Below are 19,442 nucleotides of genomic sequence, written 5' to 3' on the forward strand. Positions count from 1 at the left end.
ATACACTAATGTTGGGTATCGAATCGCAATCAATGCCTTTCGTTTTCTTTGATGAAGGAAACTACCCTATGGGGATGGGGAGAGAGAGACAGGCGGGCGTTGCCACGTTTTCTCAAAAGACTTAATCAGTGTATCGAAACGAAAGACTGTGTCAATAGGCCGGCGATTATTTTTTCAAAATGATTTGATTGAAAAAATCGACGTCTCAAAATGTGCGGAATGGTGAGAAAATAATTATTAATAAGTTTCAGGTTCGTGCGACGTCGGATAGCCGTGCCTGAGGCGCCTGAAGGCGCTCATAGGGCCTTAATGCAGTTATTTTGAATGTTGAGTTTTTTCGACCCAGATAAAACTTTTTCTTACGTAAACATGACATTTTAGAGTCCTATGGGATCCAGAATCTCTCACGATCCTCTCTGCCAAGGGGAAGAAGGGTAGATCCACGAGAGTGAGGAAGTTTGCGCGAATCAAGAAACGCGCGGCGCTCCTGGCGGCAGGGAGGAGAGGGGCGTGCGGCGGGAACCTTTGAGGTAGCCTTTCGGCATGAAGGTATCGGGATACGACTAAACGGTTGAAATATTTGCTCTAAAATGTCATGCTTGCGTAAGAAAACGTTTCTTCTGGCTCGAAAAACTCAGCATTCGATATAGCAGCGTAAAGGAACGGCTGTCCGACGTCACACGAACCTGAAACTTTTTAATATTTTTTTCTTACCATTTCGCACATTTTGAAACAACGAATTTTTCAATCGGATCATTTTGAAAAAATAAGTGCCGGCCTAACGTGTCAGAAACCCTCTTTCCACTTGGCAACACAGCTCACTTACGAAGCGTACGCCACGGAGGTCTGAAAGCGACTGAATTTCCCGGAGGCTAGACTCCGCCTATCGCATTTTAGTCGCTTATCAGGCAGTCACATGTCCTCCGACCTCACCTCTCTAAAAACTTGGACTTGCTTATCAGTCGCAAGGATATTTGAAATTTGTTTTCTAGCTCCTTTTAAAGATTAGCTCTTACTACTTTTAATTAAATCAAAAAATCTAATTATTTTTTGTTTTGCTCAAGAAAACAGCACTTAGAATGGAGCATTGGAATATAAATTTGGTTATGACATGAAATTACCATTTTGTGGGTTAGCTAAGTTACCAGAGGTATTGCTGAAGCTCCACTCTCTGATGCCTTGTCCTGAGAGTAAGAAGTTGGTGGTCCATCAGGATAAGGTACCTTAGAAGGGGGACCGGAACCTCCGTTGATCGGGGCCGGTGCCACTAGTCCCCCGACACCTGTAGCTGCTGCAGTGGTTGCTGCAGATGCTGCTTTGAAGTTGATATCTGGCTGCTTACGCCACATATAGTTGACGATTGTAAATTCCAGGAGGGCACAAAATACAAAAGCTGTTGAATGAAAGGAAAGTGATCATATAGTTAGCAGTGGGATAATATCATCGAAAATTTTCATTTCCACCCAGAAAAAATGCCATTATGTGTATCTGATTGAGGAGAAAAAAAACCTTCTAATGTGCCCATAGGTCTGCCCTAGTTTCAAATGCGGGTCTCAGGGGACGGGTTATCATCCCCGTTTTAGGCAACCCTCATTATAGGCAAACCCTTGAAATGGGCAACCCACATCATTTTACAAGTCCTTTATATCGTATTCGCATAGTGTGGTATGGTATGGTAAATTTTTTTCATCAAAGGATTTCCTACTTGAGCTGTCTTTTTATAGCAGAATACCTAGAATACAGTGGAAACGAGACTCCAGGAAGGGCTCGTAAGGTTACACTCCAGGGGCAGGGACTGTAAGCGTGATCTTTTCTCCTCTGCACCCAGAAGGGGAAGGACGGGAAGGAACAAGGAAGGAGGCGCCGCCGCAATAGGAGCCCGACGACGCCTCCTGGGAGGGGAGAGGGAAGGAAGGGAAGGGACGAGGAATCCCGCACCGCAACAAAGGCGGGCGGGTCCTACTATTAGTGAAACCAAGCATAAGCAATTAATGTGCCAGCGATTTTAGTGCATTTTCCTATGAGGAAGAAAAATCCATCGATCAAATCGCTAGATTACCTAGAATACAGTGGGAATTAGTTCTTTATTTATTTAATCCTCGGCGGAAGGGTGACATGCTAGTAACTTTATTCATTTCGGGGAAGGCCCGGGCCCCCCTTATACACGCCCCTACCCTTGGCTTTTTTCGCAGGGAGCTTTTATTAGAACGAAGAAATTAAGCAAGGAGTTAAGGTAATAATTATATCAGTCACTGAAGTGACTACTTACTTAATTATTTGCAAGAGCGATAGCATTTCTGTATAATCTTCATTAAAGTATGGTTTTCATTTTTATCAAGCTTGCTACCTTTAGATTTTTCACTTTGTTGTTCGTTGTGACTCGTGACATTGGATACACTTACCGGCGCATGTTCCCATCCAAACATCGATTGCTTTCACATAGCTCACTTGAGGTAGTCCACTCTGGATTCCTGTTGGGAGAGTAGTCTTTTTAATATGATGAAGGGAGACGAAAACATAAAATTGAGACCACATAAAAAGCTGCCACATCAATCACATATAGCATGCCTTGAAAACTAATGGCATGGATTTTGTAATGAACGAATGTAAAGTGCAGAATGATAGGCGAATGATCGTAATGTTAGCAAATGATTTGAAAATATTTACGACTGGATTAATAATGAACCAGTTCTTTCATGAAGAGATGATGAAGAGGCTTAAGAATTTAAGAAATGAGATGCCTGATTAGGAAATTATTTTTTCATTGCCTCGTGGAAGTGTTGATATGCTTGTGATTTTCAGGCGAAAAATTATTTTGCGACGTTTGTAGCGTCGTTTAGGCTGCTTGGTAAATTTTTGTCTTTCATATTTGGCACTGCATGATTTGAGACTTGTGCGTTTCGGTCATTTTTGTATAGTGCATTAAGTCTTTCGTGTGGCCTACCATTCCTATCTGCTTGCTGCGAATTAAGCCATTGAGATACAGGAGGAGGAACTAGACCTGAAGATTGGGAAGAGACAGCCAGTAGGGTCGTGACCCCTAGAGTTGTGCGTCCAGGCACTGAGTCCACGTCCATCCAGAAGGAAACCCATGAAATGACCACGATGAGAATTGTGGGGAGGTAACTCTGGACGAGGTGGAATCCGACTGACCTGCTCAGGTAGAACTCTGCTACCAAACAGCTGTAGTTTCCTGCAAGAGAGGATGTCATTTTATTACGTTTTAAAAACTCGCTTTCTGTTTGTCATCTAGTCCGGATCAAATTTTGCAACTCAATTTTAACCCACTTTCCAATTACATATCAAGCTGAAATTCTCAGGATGACTCACTACTAGATGGCAATACAATATTCTAACACATTTATGTAATGATTTTAATTATTCCCTGATTTTTAATCATAATTGAAAATTAGATATGAGGATTTGTTAAAAAAATTGCCTCCAAAATCCGATGGCGGCGCTGCGATCACGTAAAGGAAGGAGAATTATAGCAACAAATTTTTTTACATCAAACTTTATTTTGTAATGGATTGAGCAAAAACTTATTCATATCATTTTTAGTTCGCGTTAAAATTTTTTTATAAAAGTTTATTTTTAATTTTTCACCAAAAGTGGAGTCTTTTCGTAAGGCAGTAGAGTGGCACTCTCTTGATCATAAAATGGAGCCGATCCCGTAATCTCTAGATCCAACAATAAATATTTTTATTAAACATTGCTCAAATATTTTTTCAGTTTACCTGGATGAGGAATAAAGCCATCTGTCCTTTGCTAGGCAATCGTTAGATTGCCCTAGTCGTTCAGTTAGCATGGTGTTCTACATTTGGTTGGAATACATCAAACTTTTGGCTTCATGATAAATCAAGGCTATCAAAATATTGTCGTTCCTCTCGAAACAAAAGATGAAAGATAAAAACCTTATTTTTAACCCGAATAATTATTTACCAATCTGAAATGATTCTTCGCAGTCTGAAGCCACTATATCCACTATTTCAAACTGTGGCATTCTCAATCCTTTGCCCATTAGCACTGGATTTGTGAGCTTCCATTCCAGTCTCAGCTCCTCCGTTGTCTTGGAGACTGGAAAAAATATTTTGTTAATAGAATTAGAAAGAGCGAAGAAACTCTTGTAATTATTTATCTGTATATGTCATTACTCACATATTAAGTTTTAGATACTTATTTAAGTTGTGGAGGAAATAACTCGTGGCTTTCCTCAACAAAACCATTAAAAAATCCCTCGTGAACTTTTCTCTTATTCCGACAAATGAATCGCATTAACCGTTTTTCACGGATACTTGCGTTGACAACCCCGTACTCTATGTTGGCCTTGTAGGAATGACTCCAAGAAACCATTGGATTTGTGCAGTCGTCCGTATTGGAACTCTGCTGGCCGCTTGTGGGCTTTTAAACTTTATCAATTCACTGGTCTTAACTTAATTGCCAGCAGTTGGTTAATGTATTGTGCCAATTCAACCGCAGCATGTTATTTGGTTACCAAAAACTTTGGCGTGATTGTAGTGACATAAATTCGTAGTCTAAAATTATAGCGAAACTAGAATAAATTTCAAATACATGGTGTGCTTATTTATGCTCAATACCTCTTGGAATGTTAAAAATATCTTCTTATCTATTAGCATACCCTTAAGGGGACGCATCACTCCCGCCCAAACAATATTTTCTCGCTACGTGTTACTCATGAAAAACCTACTGTATCGTCTTGAAATTGTTTTGGCATAGAGAATTGTCCCTTGCTCACATTGACCTAAATTTCAACTTTGAAAGTATTTCTTCATGATGTAAAATTTCTATTATTGAAGTATTGGTAAATATGTATAAAGGATCGAATCTATGTTTCTAAATTCCTTTTTTTTCCTGATTATCGCGCTAGCATTTAATGGGCAATTTGTGGCGAGAATATAAAATGAATGCGAATCGGTTATAGGGAGTGATGAATCCTCTTAATATTTTAGCCGTAAACCGCATCTTTTTCATTAACGAAGCAACGAGCACTTAATTTTCTTCCCGTCCTTTCTCTTAAAAAGACTTTTCTCGCAATAGGTTTTAATGTATTTGATATTTTCCCTCGCGATACTCCACTCGGGGGGGTTATTACAAAGGCCATTGATTCCATTCTGCCTAAGAGCCCGCCCAACTTTCATCAAGTTATCCTCAAGCCTCCCCTTCCCCCTGTCCATTCTCTCGCGCTCCTTCGCCACCTATTGGTTCGCTCTCCTCCATTGTGCGGTGCAGTTAAACAGCTTAGACCCAAAGTTTTCCCTCAAAGTGCACCAACCTCCCTAATTATCCTGCGCCTCTCCTCCTTCCCACCGGGGCATTTTGTTTGGAGACGGGTATCTATAAGGAGGGAGGGTAGTTCAGGACAGAATGCCCCTTCTAGTCGTGGACCAAATCCCTTTTTCCTCAGGGTTACCAACGTACCCTCCCCTAACCTCTCCTCTACAGCTCCTCACACATTTGCACTGTGGGCGCGAGGGGCTTAATAATTTTTTTTGTTCGGTTGGCGGCGTTACTAACCGCCCACCCCGCCATGGGGCGAAGTCAATATTTGCCATCGCATTAAAAGGAGCTCGTGTGCTCGTGATGTTAACTCGATTGATTCGCCGCCTCCTCCCCCTATTCTTCACCCCCTCCTTGTCCCTATCACTGTCTGCCGGGGTCCTAATTTCCTCATGCTTCGGAATTCCTCTCGAGTGCACTTCCTCGAGTCCTTGTTCCCACGCCTCGCCATACCACCTCCTCTATTTTCACAAAGACTTAATTTTATAGCGTTCTCTCTTTTTACGAGGATTCCTCCCTCGTTTCTGTCTTTTCTCTTTTCATTCAACTTGATTGGGTCCTCTGCATCGATCTGCGGAAGCCTGACTGGTTTTTGTTTTTATTTTGTTTCCCTGGCGCTGCTTTGTTGGGTTTAGCATGGCTTCCGGCGTTCCACCTTTTTTTAGAGTTTTTCGGAAAATGTGTGGAACCGTAGAGTTTTTTTTTTAATTTATGAAGGTTCATGGAAAATGTAGAGAATTCTAGTGAAAATCAGGGAGTTAAGTGGAGGGAGTGGGGCCTTTACCATATCTGGGGATAAAAATATATTTAATTTTTAAATATGAAATTATGAGATTCAGGTCTTCTATAAATAACATATTTGCTGAAATATTGGAAATTTATTAACCATTTTCAAGGTTTCTTGCATAAAAAAATGAGAGATACAATAAACATAAAAGTGAATAAATATTAAATATTAATTTTTCATTGCAAAAAATTATCCAATAATACATTTTTAAAAATTGATTGAAAATGAAAAATATTTGATACTGAAATAAATCCTTACATTGCATAATGTACTTCATCATATTTGGGGATGGAAACATATTTAATTTTTAAATATGATGTCTCAAAGTTTTGGTCATTAATAAGACTCATATTTGCCAACGCTTTTGAGAATAATTTTCCATTTTCAAGGCTTATTATATGAAAAAAAAACGATGGGTACAATGAATAAAAAGTTGTCATGTATTAAAAATAATTTAAGACGACAAAAACTAATCCAAGAAACCACTCTAACAAATCGATTTAAAATGAAAAAGAAATTGAAATAAATACTTGCGATTTTCCAAAATGATACAATTTATTACGACCTTCGTTTCAATGTTACTACATCATTTTTAATGGGATAGACCTTGAAGATGATGCAGTAAAATTGTAACCAAGGTCGTTTTTTACATTTGAATTTAATATTCGTGGAAAATTGTAAGCATTTATCTCGATATAGAAAAATTCCACTGCATCACGCTTAAATATTTGGATTTTATGGAGAAAATTAAATTTGAAATTTTCAAGAATTAATTTATTTAAATGCTTTATTGAATATTTTTTGGTCTGAAAAATTAATTTTTAATATTTGACCTCTTTTGAATTGCTATAATCTCTCATTTTAAAAATAAAGTAAACATGGAAAATGGAAATAAATTTCTGGAAGGTGGGCCAATATGTTTTTTATGAATGGCCCAAACCTTAACGAGTCCATATTTAACGGTCAAGAATAAAAGAAATATATTAATGTAAACATATAAATTTCAGTTGTATTCTAATTACTAAGTATATTTTTTTATAAATTCAAATTTAACTAAAATACACACAACTCTTAGGGTTATCATTCAGTTGTCTTTAAATGTGTATTAACCCGTAAATATAAAATACACTCAATGCATATGTATTTCCACTTAAAATTACTGTCGTTTCCTAAATATGTACATGCATTTACCATATTTCCCACCTACGACGTTTATCTTCGATAGGCTTCTTTTTATATAATTATGTGTTCTACAGGCTTTCAGTGGTTACAATTTTGCGACGGAAGCGATTCGCTAGTGGTCGCTTACATACTGTGTATCGTTATAATTTTCTCAGAATATTATTTCTTGCAGCTACATTCAGGGTAGGAATGATTCTTTATCAGCCCACATTCGTCTCGTAACCGACTTCCTTAACCGCATTGGTCTCCCAAAAGCCTTTCCTCTTGTCATCCGTTTGACGCCTATTTTCACTCCCCCGAGTGGGATTTGCGGATCGTTGGCTTCGAGGGGGCCTTTCCGAAAGTGCGTTTGAGTTGCTAATGCCTGTTTGGGGAGATCCCGGCTATTTTTGGGCGACCTTAATGGATTTTCGATTCAAATGCCATCGGGTTGCTTTGTGGTGCGCAGTATTCATTAGCTCCGCAACGGAGGACAGAAAGATCTATTTTTCGTCGAAAGGAGGAGAACAGCGGACCGTTATTTTGAATGAGGCAACGTAATGAAGTGTTACCTTTACGGATGCTAACTTCGGTCGTGTTTTGCCGCATAATTTCAGGGTGCAGTGGAATGATAAACCGTCTTTCTCTTCGCTAACATTTATTCTTGCATCCCCGAGCGTAATAAAATAAACAATGGATAAATTTTCCACGGTAAATATCGACAAATACATCTTTAAGCGTTCGAAGAGTTTTGCAACAATAGTCCTTATGTAGGCTTCCTTGGGTGGTTGTTTATTAAGATACAGGTCTCGCGGGCTTGACTTCGCGTCGCAACGTCGAAACTGCCATCCGAAGAAATGGATAGACGCGTCGGTCCCTTTCTTCGGATTGAGCGCCTCGGGTTCTGCGGTGGCAGAGAATTATCAGACTGCCCGACCCCTTCTTGAATGTTCTGTGGAGGACATTTCAAGCGCAACAGTTCGGATTTAGCTTCGGATACGACAGTTTCACTAGGGTTAAAATCGGCTTCTTTAGGTCCTTGGGTTACTACTGAAACCGTATGACAAAACAAAGATAGCAAAGAAGGAAGGCAATTCATCATTCCAATGCACCCTCAATTTTAAGCACGGCTTTAGTTAGTATCCTGAATAGACAACACTTCCTAATGCAGCAGCAACTCAGTGACCTGAAGACGCCGAGAGCAACCCCGGAAAAATTGTCGTCTGAAAAATAAACCACCACGAAGTGAAGCCCGGAAGACGACCTATATCTCCTCAAACCTAGCAATTTATTTTTTTGGCTCAATGCTTTTGTAGTGCTTATACATATTTTTTCCATTCCATCCTCTTATATTTTCCTTCGATAATCTATTGATAGCATTAAACTCGCGTTCATTGTAAATTTTATCTGGACTAATCTTAAAGCATATAGTTCCTAAATTATTCGTTATTGCTGAATGTTAGCCTTGATACTTACAGCTGGCGACTTCCATGGTACAAATTTGGCTGTCAAGAGGAAACTTAGCCAGGTCCATCATGCAGGAAAATGTGAGCTTTAGCCTGAAAAAAGGAAGGGTAATCAACATGTGGCATACATTGCAACATATAAAGTTTTCATAGGATAAGTAATGAAATATTCATTATTTCACTCCGGATAATTATCAGTGAATTGATTCCATTTTGAAGCCATCCTATTATTCGTGACCTTTAGCTTTGACCTCCCAAAAATGAAGGTAATACATGAATGTCTTGTTTATCTTTCTGGCAGAATTTCCGGAAGGGAATATGAGATGGCTATGTTACGAGTGAGGTACCTGATATTCCTGATAATTTTCGAATTACGTGTTTATCACGCTAAATTAATAACCCTATAATATTTAGAACTTCATTCCATGTGGTCTTAGAGGGTAAACTTTGAAATATATTCCGTAATTGATGTTGGTAAAGCAGGTCCAAAGAAAAAAGAGAAACCTCTTGCGGAGGAGTGAATGGTCTATAATCATTATTCATCGTGAGACGTGAGTCGATAACTGTTATGGATGTTTTTGAAGGTTTCCATTAGCACTTTGATTTCCCAATGGTCTTGTCAGTTACGGTGAGAGTGATTGAGAAAACAGAATAGTTTGCTCTTAATTGACGAAAAAATAAGTTGTCGATACACAAATTATTTTTCAATATTTGTAGAGCAGATATATTATAACCAAAGTGCACCAACAACTTAGCAGTTATCGTATAAAAAAGGATCCATGAATTAGCGACTTAAGTTATTAACCTTCACGTTAAAGAATTGGTGATGACCGTAATGTAAGTGTAAAACTGTGAGCCACTAAATATGTTGAATTTTAGCTCACATTTTCATTCATTTCATGTATATGATATGAATATTTTAAATATCCGAAAGACAAACATATTTCGTGATCTTTGCTTAGTTTTTAACCAAAGTTCCGACTTTCTAACTTGATGATAAATCAAAGCGTGCACCATTTTACTCTCTTTATCCTTCCACTCCCCCTTACTCTGCCTTGTAAAATCCATTGAAGGCCGAAACGGTTTGAGTGTCTAAACCGTGTGATGACCTCATGACGTGAATACAATTTGATATTCCTCACAATCGATGCTGATTCCAGTAATAATTGATTTTCTATCGTCTTATTACACAACATTTCTTTTTCATCTCTCTTCTATAAAATTATTATCATGGTTGAGTGCTGTTAAAAGCCGTCATGCTTCAGCCTCCCGTGTTAGATTTCAGTGTGTATTGTTTCGCCGCTCTGTAAAAGCAATGTATATTATTTTAAGTTAACTTTTTAATGTTATACTATGGATTATAATTCCGTTTCAGGTGATTTCATTACTCTCTAATAGATGAGAAGGAAGTACCTTAGCATATATAGTATCCCTCCGTCTGGATTTATTCTCACCAAGACATTCGGAACGGTGACGTATTGGAACTCTGCGTTCTTGGCATTGGGGAAGTAGACCTCTGGCTTCCAGATGGCCTTCACTAAATTGGGGTCGTTCAAGTCCAGTGCCTCCGTGATCTCGGCGTGTTTAAGCCTCTCGTCCTGCCACTTCTGCCTCAGGTACAAGTCCACTTCAAAATCCTGAAAAATAAATATTTAAGTGCATAAACTAAGGCATTGCAACATATTCGGAGTCTCTCTTCTTTACAATACATTTCCTTGCAAAATGTGAGGCACAGGAAATCCTTGGCCAATCCTAAATGGAATAAGAAAGTGTATTAATAGGGTGGAAACTCGTCATTTTCTCACTCTTTTGTCGTCAGGTCATTTTAGATGACTGTGCGAGAAAGAGTTGTTACTTCGTTGATTCATTGATAATATTGTTTGTTACCTCCAATGTATATGCTTAAAGGCTGTACCGATTTTAATGAGCGAACTCCGGTGAATCATTCCCTATACTTGCTAAAGTTATGCGCCATTTAACAGTAGAAGTTTACTTCTAGTTTTGACTTCGTCTTTCGACTTAGAGCCTCGTCCACAAGTTTATATTATCCACGGTAGAGTGATTTAGTGGCTCTCGTGTATTGTATGGTAGGAGATTGCATGGAGTCACCAATGTATAAAAATCTTTTACTCAAGTTCGGAGTTGTGAATCCTTACGGATCAGCGAATCTCAAAGATAATTTCAGAAAGTATTCCTCCAATAAAAGTGTAGTCATTGTGTTTTTTAATTATGAATTTTTAAAATATATTACTTGATTCTATTTCGATTCCTTAGGGTTTATTTGCATGAATAAGAATAGCGCAATTGCTGATAATTTGTAGAATTTATGTGATGCCGGGGGTGCATCAGCAAAAGTAAATATCTCCAACTGCCAAAATGGACGAATTAATAAATTAGTTGGAATTAAATAAAACTCTCATGAACCGATTGGTCAGAGTCCCTCAGGGAGAAAAATATTTCAATCAATTTTTCACGAAAGAACCTTCAGCCTTTCGCGACTGTCGTTTTTCTACTGATTAAAGATTGGCATTTTAATTGCTCATCATAGTGTAACCATGAGAATAAAAAGGATGGAGCCCCAATCTAATTGGAAGATCTACGCAAAATTCATGTTATTTTTTTTATCAGCTATATTGACAAGGTCGTAATTAAGGAAAAAAAAAACTTTACGTTAGCTTTTTGGCGAAGTAATGGAATTTAAGGGAGGTCATGGCACTTTTTGTGTGTAATATAGTTTGATAATTTCCAGGTTGAAAGCATGTGTTTTTATCCCTGGTAGATGGGATATTTGGTTCTGATAATACCATAAAAACACGTTCCTTTCAGGTCGTTTTTGTGTACATAATTTACGGCTTCGTGCTCGCAAAAATGAGACATTGTGTGAAATTTGCTTCTTTTACGCCCTCTACGCGTGAACATGATTTATGAGCTTCGAAAATTGTGCTCCAACCGAGCAAAAATGTTTTATGTCCCTCCGCGCCGCAGTGCGAATCGGGCCTTGTGTGTATGCTCCGCTTTTCCGTACCCTAAATCAGTTAATTGATCCGATAATCAGAATCCCCTTTAGAGCTCCCGCGTGAGATTGAGTCTTTACGCGGGAAATGTTCCGTGAAAGCTGCCCCCGTGTTGTAGGGGCGAACAAAATAACTCGAAATTGCGCATTCTCTTATCTTCGTTATTTAAGGGTCGACTATATTATTTGCCGCGCCGTTGATCGATGAGCTATGCGAGCTATTCAGATACTTTACCGCTATTTAGTGCTCAAGCTGTGGCTGACGTTGAGTTTTAGAATAGCTGCCTGAATTTTACCGGAAGCAATTGTATGTGTGCACGCACTGCGGGGCGTACACTGGAGCCTGGCGCCGCGCCCCGCCTCCCACTCAGCTGTAAATATGAAACGTATCTCCTAGATCATCCTCGGTGCTAGAATTAATTCTCAATATTTAATATTAGTGTTGAAGCTAACATAATAACAAAAAACATTTTTTGTATGGCCCTTCACAGATTTGAAAGAAATAATGTGTAAATAAAAATGTTTGGACAATAAAACCGTTTTTCTGTCATTATTTTACCTGTCCCACGCTCCACAAAATAATGCCATTTCCTGTTAAGTTAATTATTTTTTCTCGTCTTCAATAGAGGAAATAATTCAGGACGTCAGCTCTATCGTCTTTTTACTAAAGGCCTCCGTGTTGAGTTCATATTTGGGCATGGGGAGGGGTGGGAAACATTCTCTTATTTTCTTTATTTAAGGGTCGACTGTATTAATTACCCGCCGTTGATCGATGAGATATGCTAGTTATTCAGATATCTTCTCACTATTTTGGGCACAAGCTTTGGCTAGCATTTAGTTTTAGAGGAGCTGCCCGAATTTTTTCGTAAGTTATTATATATAACTACCAATACTGTAGGGCGTACACGATCTAGACGCCGCCGCCCACTCGCGTGTAAATTAAAAAGGTATCTCCAAGAATATACTAGGTGCTAGAATAAATTCTCAATGCTTAATACTAGTGTTAAAGCTAACATGACGACAGAAAAACGTATGTATGGTCCGCAGATTATAACTAATACGTAAATAAAATTGTTGAACCATACAACCGTTTTTCTGTCATTGTTTTACCTGTCCCAAGCTACACAATACCGCTATCTACTCTTAGGATAGTAGGTGCTTAGTTTTGCTCGTTTTTAATAGAGAAAGTGATTCCAGACGCCATGGTCATAGACTTTTTGCTGTCGGTGCCCATGTTTAGTGCATATTTGGGCTTTAGGATAGGTGGGAAATGATTTTTTTCATAAATATGAAGCTTGGGTATAATCAATTTTATGTCAATATATTGTCCAAATGACGTGCATTTTCTTGTATTTATAATCATTTTCATATGCTTATACCATCATAGCCATAAGCACCTGTACATGAATGCGATTTTTCTAAAGCGATTTTCAGAAAATGCATCACTATGACTTTACTTTTTATGGGAATCAGGCGATGGAAAACAATTAGAAGAGCATGCTCTGAAAGTTTTGTGAATACTACGTGCACTTAGTTTCTCGGATCAAGAACTTTACAAGACATTTTTCAGCAACAGCCTCCAGGGATCATCTCCACCTTCTCGGCCTCTTCGGTAGATTCGATGCCTCTTCCTGGAACTATTTCAAACCCCCCGGAGTCCTTCTCGCAATTCCGCAGAAAGCCTATCTCGGAGTGAGATTCGTAAAATAACTTCTTCTCCTGTCCTCAAGTAAACAGCTTGTGGACTCGCTAGTCTTCAGCTCTGCAGGTCATGTTCTCACGTGCGAGTTGTCTTTGCACCTTCTCGCCCTCTTTCCGCGAAGAACAAATTGCCTTTGCGTGAACTCCTCAGCTTAACGCTTGCGCACAGTCGTTGCCTGAGGATTATTCGGCCCCTTTGAGTCGAAAGTAAATAGTGATTCCTTATTTCAATTGCAATGTCACCTTTCACCGTTCTCTACTCAGAGTAAATATTCGTACGAATTATTGTCGGTGTTACCGCGTATGAATCCATTATTGAAATGGCAGAATCCGAGTTGAGAGAATGGGTCTCATTGGCTGACTACGACGATAGAGCTTGCTTTCATGTTGCTCATTTCTATTCAAAATTTTATTAATTTTTCGTGAGTATTGAGCGTAAATTTCAATTACGCTCAATACTCACGAACAAGAAGTACCTAGTATTGAATAAGATGTATTTAGAAGAATTAATTCGCTTTTTCCATTTCCAATAACTTATAGTAATACTGAAATAGATTTTTCAATGCTTGTCTCCGTTAAGTTACTGCGTAGCCACCTTTTGCGCTCAAGTATATATTTCCTATGTGGTTACCTCTACTGCTAGTGGTACATTATAGGCAACTCCACCATTTTTTCTTCGTTACTTCCTTCCAAACTAACCATAAGATTTGCAGAATAATATTTTCGTAAAAACTAGGGTAGATATCTGTTAACAGCAAATAAGTAATACAGTTTGTTTCCACGTAGCTCATTATTGTCATTCCCTTAGCCACGTGGGGAAAAATTGCTTTAAAACTGGAAAAGATTTTACTCTCTCACAGACACACCGTTCTCGAACGCACTAACCCATATTTTACCAGCGTGTGTTTAAACACACGCCAAGTACGCGGAAATTAAAAAAATAATTTCTAGCCACTCTTGAGAGGCAACCATTTTCTAAATACTTTGACTCAGTCTTTGAAACTTCTGAAGTCTCATTACATCTTGTATTACAGCCTACTATCCCCAAGTTGGCCACCATTGAAAAAAAATATTACCCCTGCATGTGTAAATTGAAAGGCAAACTGTTTAACCTTCATCTTCTTGAGAACACCAGATGCGAACATAAAACTTTTTCTGCCTTTATACATTCGAATGTTGAGGAAACATGATGTTAGTAAAGTATTTCCCGTGAAGATAATTGTAACACTTCAATGAAAGCGCAAACTTTGTGTGTGTTTAAACACACGGTGGGATAAACCGCTACTCTTCCCTAAACCAATTATGGTATTGCCTTACATTGTTGAGCTGTCTGTAAACGTCTCAGATGAGTTGTTCTTTGCTCACAATGTATTTCAAAATCATTGTAACTCGATGCCTGAGATAATTATGAGGTTGAAGAGCTAAAATATAATCCATGTACTTAGTTTGAGATTCTCGCTAAAATGTAACTCTTGCTCCTCATGGCTAGACACTATATATATAAAGGACCGACCCAAGGGTACCTGCCATTGCGTTTTGCAAGCTTGGCAGCTGTAGACCAAGTGTTCGTAAGTTCTGTGCTTCGCAGTTGCCCAAAAAATTTCCTAAGTTTAAATTATTTTAGCTCATCCATTTGTTTGCTGTGCATCACAGTGGATCCTGAGAACACCTTCGCAATGTCGACAAACAACAGAAAACGGTAAGAATTGCAAATATTTATTCACTTCCTCATTAAAATAGTTTTTAGGTGTCATTACGCCATCTCAAGCTGTGTTTAGAACTATGAATCAAAATATCCGATCTCTTTTAGGTCAGAACTCAACACAGAAGACATCTTATTTGAACTCCACAACTTGGATGACAATGATGAACGAGGGCGAGAAATTGATGGAGCAAACACTGTAGATGTGGTTATTCTTCCAGCAAGGGATGGTGACTGCTCTGATGAAGATGATGCACCTGAAGAATGTGAGACTCCAGAGTGCATAAAGGATTTAGGCAAAGGTGTCCTAGCCCAATTAGGTGAGGTACGTCTTGACACTAATCACGGTAAAATTGATTTACCACTTTTTTCTGATGACTGTTCCTCAACAAGCTCAAACAATAATGAGGTTGGATCTGATTTTGATATGTCTAATGAAAAGAATGGGAAAAATTGTCATAGCAAGAGAAGGAAAGTAGCTAAGAGTTCAATCAATGTTTGCTCGGCCACCAACACTCATAAAAAATTTAGCCATTTAGAGGCAGGTAGTTACCGTAAGAAAGATAGATCATGGAAAAAATTAACTCTGAAAACAAATAACATGCCACCTTTAGAGCCTGTTCGTATGCAGCCAAAACCAGAGTTATTAGATAAAAGTCCTTTGGAAATGTTCAAGAGGGTTTGGGACGAAAATTTTGTGAATATGATATGTATAGAAACAAACAAGTATGCTGTTCAGAAAGGTTTATCCAATGCCGAATTTTCTGTGGATGATTTGTAGAAATACCTTGGCGTTTTATTACTTTCTGGCTACTGTTGTGTTCCATTCAGACGTATGTATTGGGAAACCAAACGAGATACTTTCCATTCTCTAGTTGCTGGATCAATGAGCCGCAATAAATTTGATTTGATTCACAAATGCCTTCATTTTAATGATAACACCCAGATAGATAGCACTGATAGGATTTACAAAGTTAGACCTGTAGTAGATCACATGAATAAAAAATTTACCGAGATCATAGAATGCTTCGGTAGTGAGTTTTCTCTGGATGAGGGTATGGAGCCATACTTTGGGCGTCATTCAATGAAGCAATTTATTAGAGGAAAGCCCATCCGTTTTGGTTACAAAATATGGTGTGTTACAACTTCAAAAGGATACCTTCTTAAATTTAGTGTTTACACAGGAAAAACAGACAGACCCAAAGGCATCTCTCTCGGTGCCCAAGTGACAGAATCCATGTGTGTAGATTTCCTTCCTCCTGGTTCAAAGCTATTTGTAGACAACTTTTTTACCTCACTTTCATTGCTAGAAAAACTGAAAGAAAGTAATATAAACTGCATTGGAACTATAAGAAAAGACCGCATTGAAGGAGCCCCTGTTGTAGATGTGAGCAAGGAGGAACGCGGTGCATTCTCCGCAATCACTGATAAGAACAGTCCCATTTCACTCATTCGCTGGCATGATAATGCACAAGTTACTATTGCCACAAACATGGATTCAAAAACTGTATTCGGCCTTAGCTCCTGCACCCGTTGGAATTCAAAGTATAAAAAACATATGAAATTATGCCAGCCACAAATTGTGAAAATGTATAACCATGGCATGGGAGGTGTAGATTTATTTGATCAACAGCGCGCAGTGTATCGTGTGAAAATAAGGTCAAACAAGTGGTACTGGCCTTTATTTAGATTTTGTCTGAACAGCAGCATTGTTAATTTGTGGCATATTTTCCGAATAAACAATCGGAAAAGCAATCAAATTGATTTTTTGAGAGAGGTTGTTATCGGGCTACTGTCAAGTGATACTCAGCCTAAATTAGTAGCACCAAGAACAATGAGACAAGCTATAACAGATGGAAGGTTTGATGGTTATAATCACTGGATAAGTAAAATTAAGACCCATCGGCGGTGTGGTCACTGCGGTAAAAGCTCAAAGTTCATTTGTGAAAAGTGCAATGTGGGCGTACACCCTGATTGTTGCTTCAAGGAGTACCATGTACAATATCAGTCCAATTAGTGATATGTCACAAAAAATTTTCGAAATATAAATGGAAAATTTTGTAATTTGTACTACTGTAAAATATAGAAATGCATTCTAATGTGCAATGTGTAAGTTTTTATTGAGCATGAAAATGTATGACTTCAAATTATGATGCTTAAAAAGAAATGGGCTCATATAATAAGTGTGAAACACAATGTCTTATTAGTTGTTTGTGAAATAAAATTGTGTAGAGAACTCACGTATTTTTTATTTTGCATTCTACCCTCACATTGATCGCAGGCAAGTCTGATCTGGGCTTTATCCCACCGTGTGTTTAAAGACACGGGCTCTCCCAGCAAAAGTACGACGTTCTGATTTTTTTAACTATTTTTCCCATAGCAAGCAGTAAAAATAGAGCAGCATACCAAAAAATCAGTTACCAAATAGGTAAAAATGTGTTCCGGGATAATATGGGCTAAGCTGGCGACTGGTATTTAGGCGTCTTATACGACATAGTTGAAGCTGCACACGACAGAAGTCTCAATATTCCACGCCCTTCCGTTTTACCAAAGTGGTACAAATTAGGAGCCGGTACAATACAGGTAACTCTCCTAATTTTCCCGATTTTTTATCCGCCTTAAATACTTATTTTTACGAAATTTATCCTCTTATTATTTGCTGTCTACCTATTCTCTTTTCACTTACTGGGTCTCCTTGTAATTTCACTAGTGCCTCTTATATCCGTGCGATTACTATGCGCGTTTCGCACGCGTTCTCTTTCGAGATTCCAATTTTAAATATTTTTGACCCTACGTTTTTTGTTATCTTGTCATCCATATGGGAGTAGAGATTAGTACTGAACAAGGAGCACTGGGGCTCTCATTCCGGATGATGTACTCAGACACCTCCTTACAAAGTACACCACGAAATGCGAGGTGACGTAGAGAAATAACTGACCCTAAATATGTGAAACCATAACCCTGTGGCTTATTGTTAGTCCGGGCTGAGCTCTGTTCTACGCCATCAGTTGAATTACTGAATGATTATTTCAATCTCTATCCATTTGTGGGTTAGCCGTAATTTTTATCTAGTACCATCATCCGATCAGTTAAATATTATCTTGTTTTTGTTATGTCTCATGGAAGTTATGCCATGTACGTCACTGCTGGTGTGTCAGCTTTTTAAAGTCGAGATTTCGTATCCACAACGAGGTATATTTTGCAAGTTTATGTATAGCAGCAATCAAAATAATCTTACGGATTTCTTTGCACGCTATGTATCTTCACATTCCACATCAATATAACTAAAGAGTTCTATCCCAGGGTATTGAACTTTTACAACCTACTGTAATATTTTGAGGGTCGTGAAGAGGAAGGTAAATTTGTATTAGTAACATTATTACATAAAAAATTAGTAACATTTTACTTCCATTATAGGTAATATCTAAAAATCCTCCAATGATATTCTTCATGGTCATTAAAGTTCTGATAAAAAAATATGGTAGATGAATCGCGTTATTAGAATTATTTCCCATTTTTTTAAGCATTCACATGGCTCAAAGGTCTTTTGCTTGAATGGGGTAGCAAAATATTTAAATCAAGGTCTCTAATTTGTATTTTACCGAGACCCTTTGGTGAAAATTCTTTTTGTTCAAATCCTAATTGCGAATCTTGGTAAGTAAGAAATTATTCTAGGGAAAGCTCTTACTTCACTCTGATAATGTTTTTTTTCCTCTGTTTTGAAGCTGCTATTGCGGGGCTCAACCTTGTTAAACCTGAAAGAACCAAGTAATATTCCTTAAGTCTTAGCATTTCATTCTACTCTTCACGAATAGAAATCAAGTTAATTGGCCGTGAATGGCATTGTAGAGAACGGTGGGATAATGAAGAAGCGAGAGAAAAGGAATCAAAGCTTTTGTTTGTGGATTCGAGTGCGAACTCTGCTGTTGATTTACGGGAATGAGTATGTGTTATTTTTGGCTCAAGCGAAAGGCTTTCTTCGGAAAGCAATTAACAAGATTATAAGTACTGAACTGTTGGCGTAGAACGATGCATGATGGTTTGTAAGACCTTCGAGGTATTATCTAAATTTGTGTAACTGTCCGAATAATATGCATCATTGCCTTTCTAGCCTTACCTAAATTTTATTACAAGTCAAATAAGGAAGCTTTAGACATAAATATTTACAGAATAATGATGTGGATGAAATACACAGATCATGTGGGCAATGTGTAAGTTTTTAGAAGAGCAGTAGTCCTTTGAAATCTTGAGAAGAGGACGGCATAACTTTTAACTGATTCGGGCGAGATTTAGTGGAAGTTCGACTTAATGAAA

The 19,442-nt window shown here is 38.2% G+C and overlaps 2 protein-coding genes across 2 annotated transcripts; one reads left to right on the forward strand and one right to left on the reverse strand.

Annotated features, from left to right (window-relative positions):
* Positions 1–1,136: 1,136 nt before the first annotated feature.
* On the reverse strand, positions 1,137–14,809 carry LOC124156982 (glycine receptor subunit beta-type 4-like). The gene is made up of 7 exons (XM_046531463.1): positions 14,792–14,809; positions 10,126–10,349; positions 8,723–8,805; positions 3,943–4,077; positions 2,945–3,193; positions 2,403–2,471; positions 1,137–1,393 (listed from the first exon to the last, which is right to left on the reverse strand). The coding sequence occupies exons 1-7, from the start codon at positions 14,807–14,809 to the stop codon at positions 1,137–1,139; spliced, it is 1,035 nt and encodes a 344-aa protein (XP_046387419.1).
* Positions 14,613–15,909, forward strand: LOC124157056. Its single transcript, XM_046531563.1, has 2 exons — positions 14,613–15,125; positions 15,237–15,909. The coding sequence occupies exons 1-2, from the start codon at positions 14,908–14,910 to the stop codon at positions 15,907–15,909; spliced, it is 891 nt and encodes a 296-aa protein (XP_046387519.1). The 5' UTR covers positions 14,613–14,907.
* The last annotated feature ends 3,533 nt before the right edge of the window (positions 15,910–19,442 follow it).

The sequence above is a fragment of the Ischnura elegans genome, chromosome 1 (genome assembly GCF_921293095.1).
Source record: "Ischnura elegans chromosome 1, ioIscEleg1.1, whole genome shotgun sequence".
NCBI lineage: Eukaryota > Metazoa > Arthropoda > Insecta > Odonata > Coenagrionidae > Ischnura > Ischnura elegans.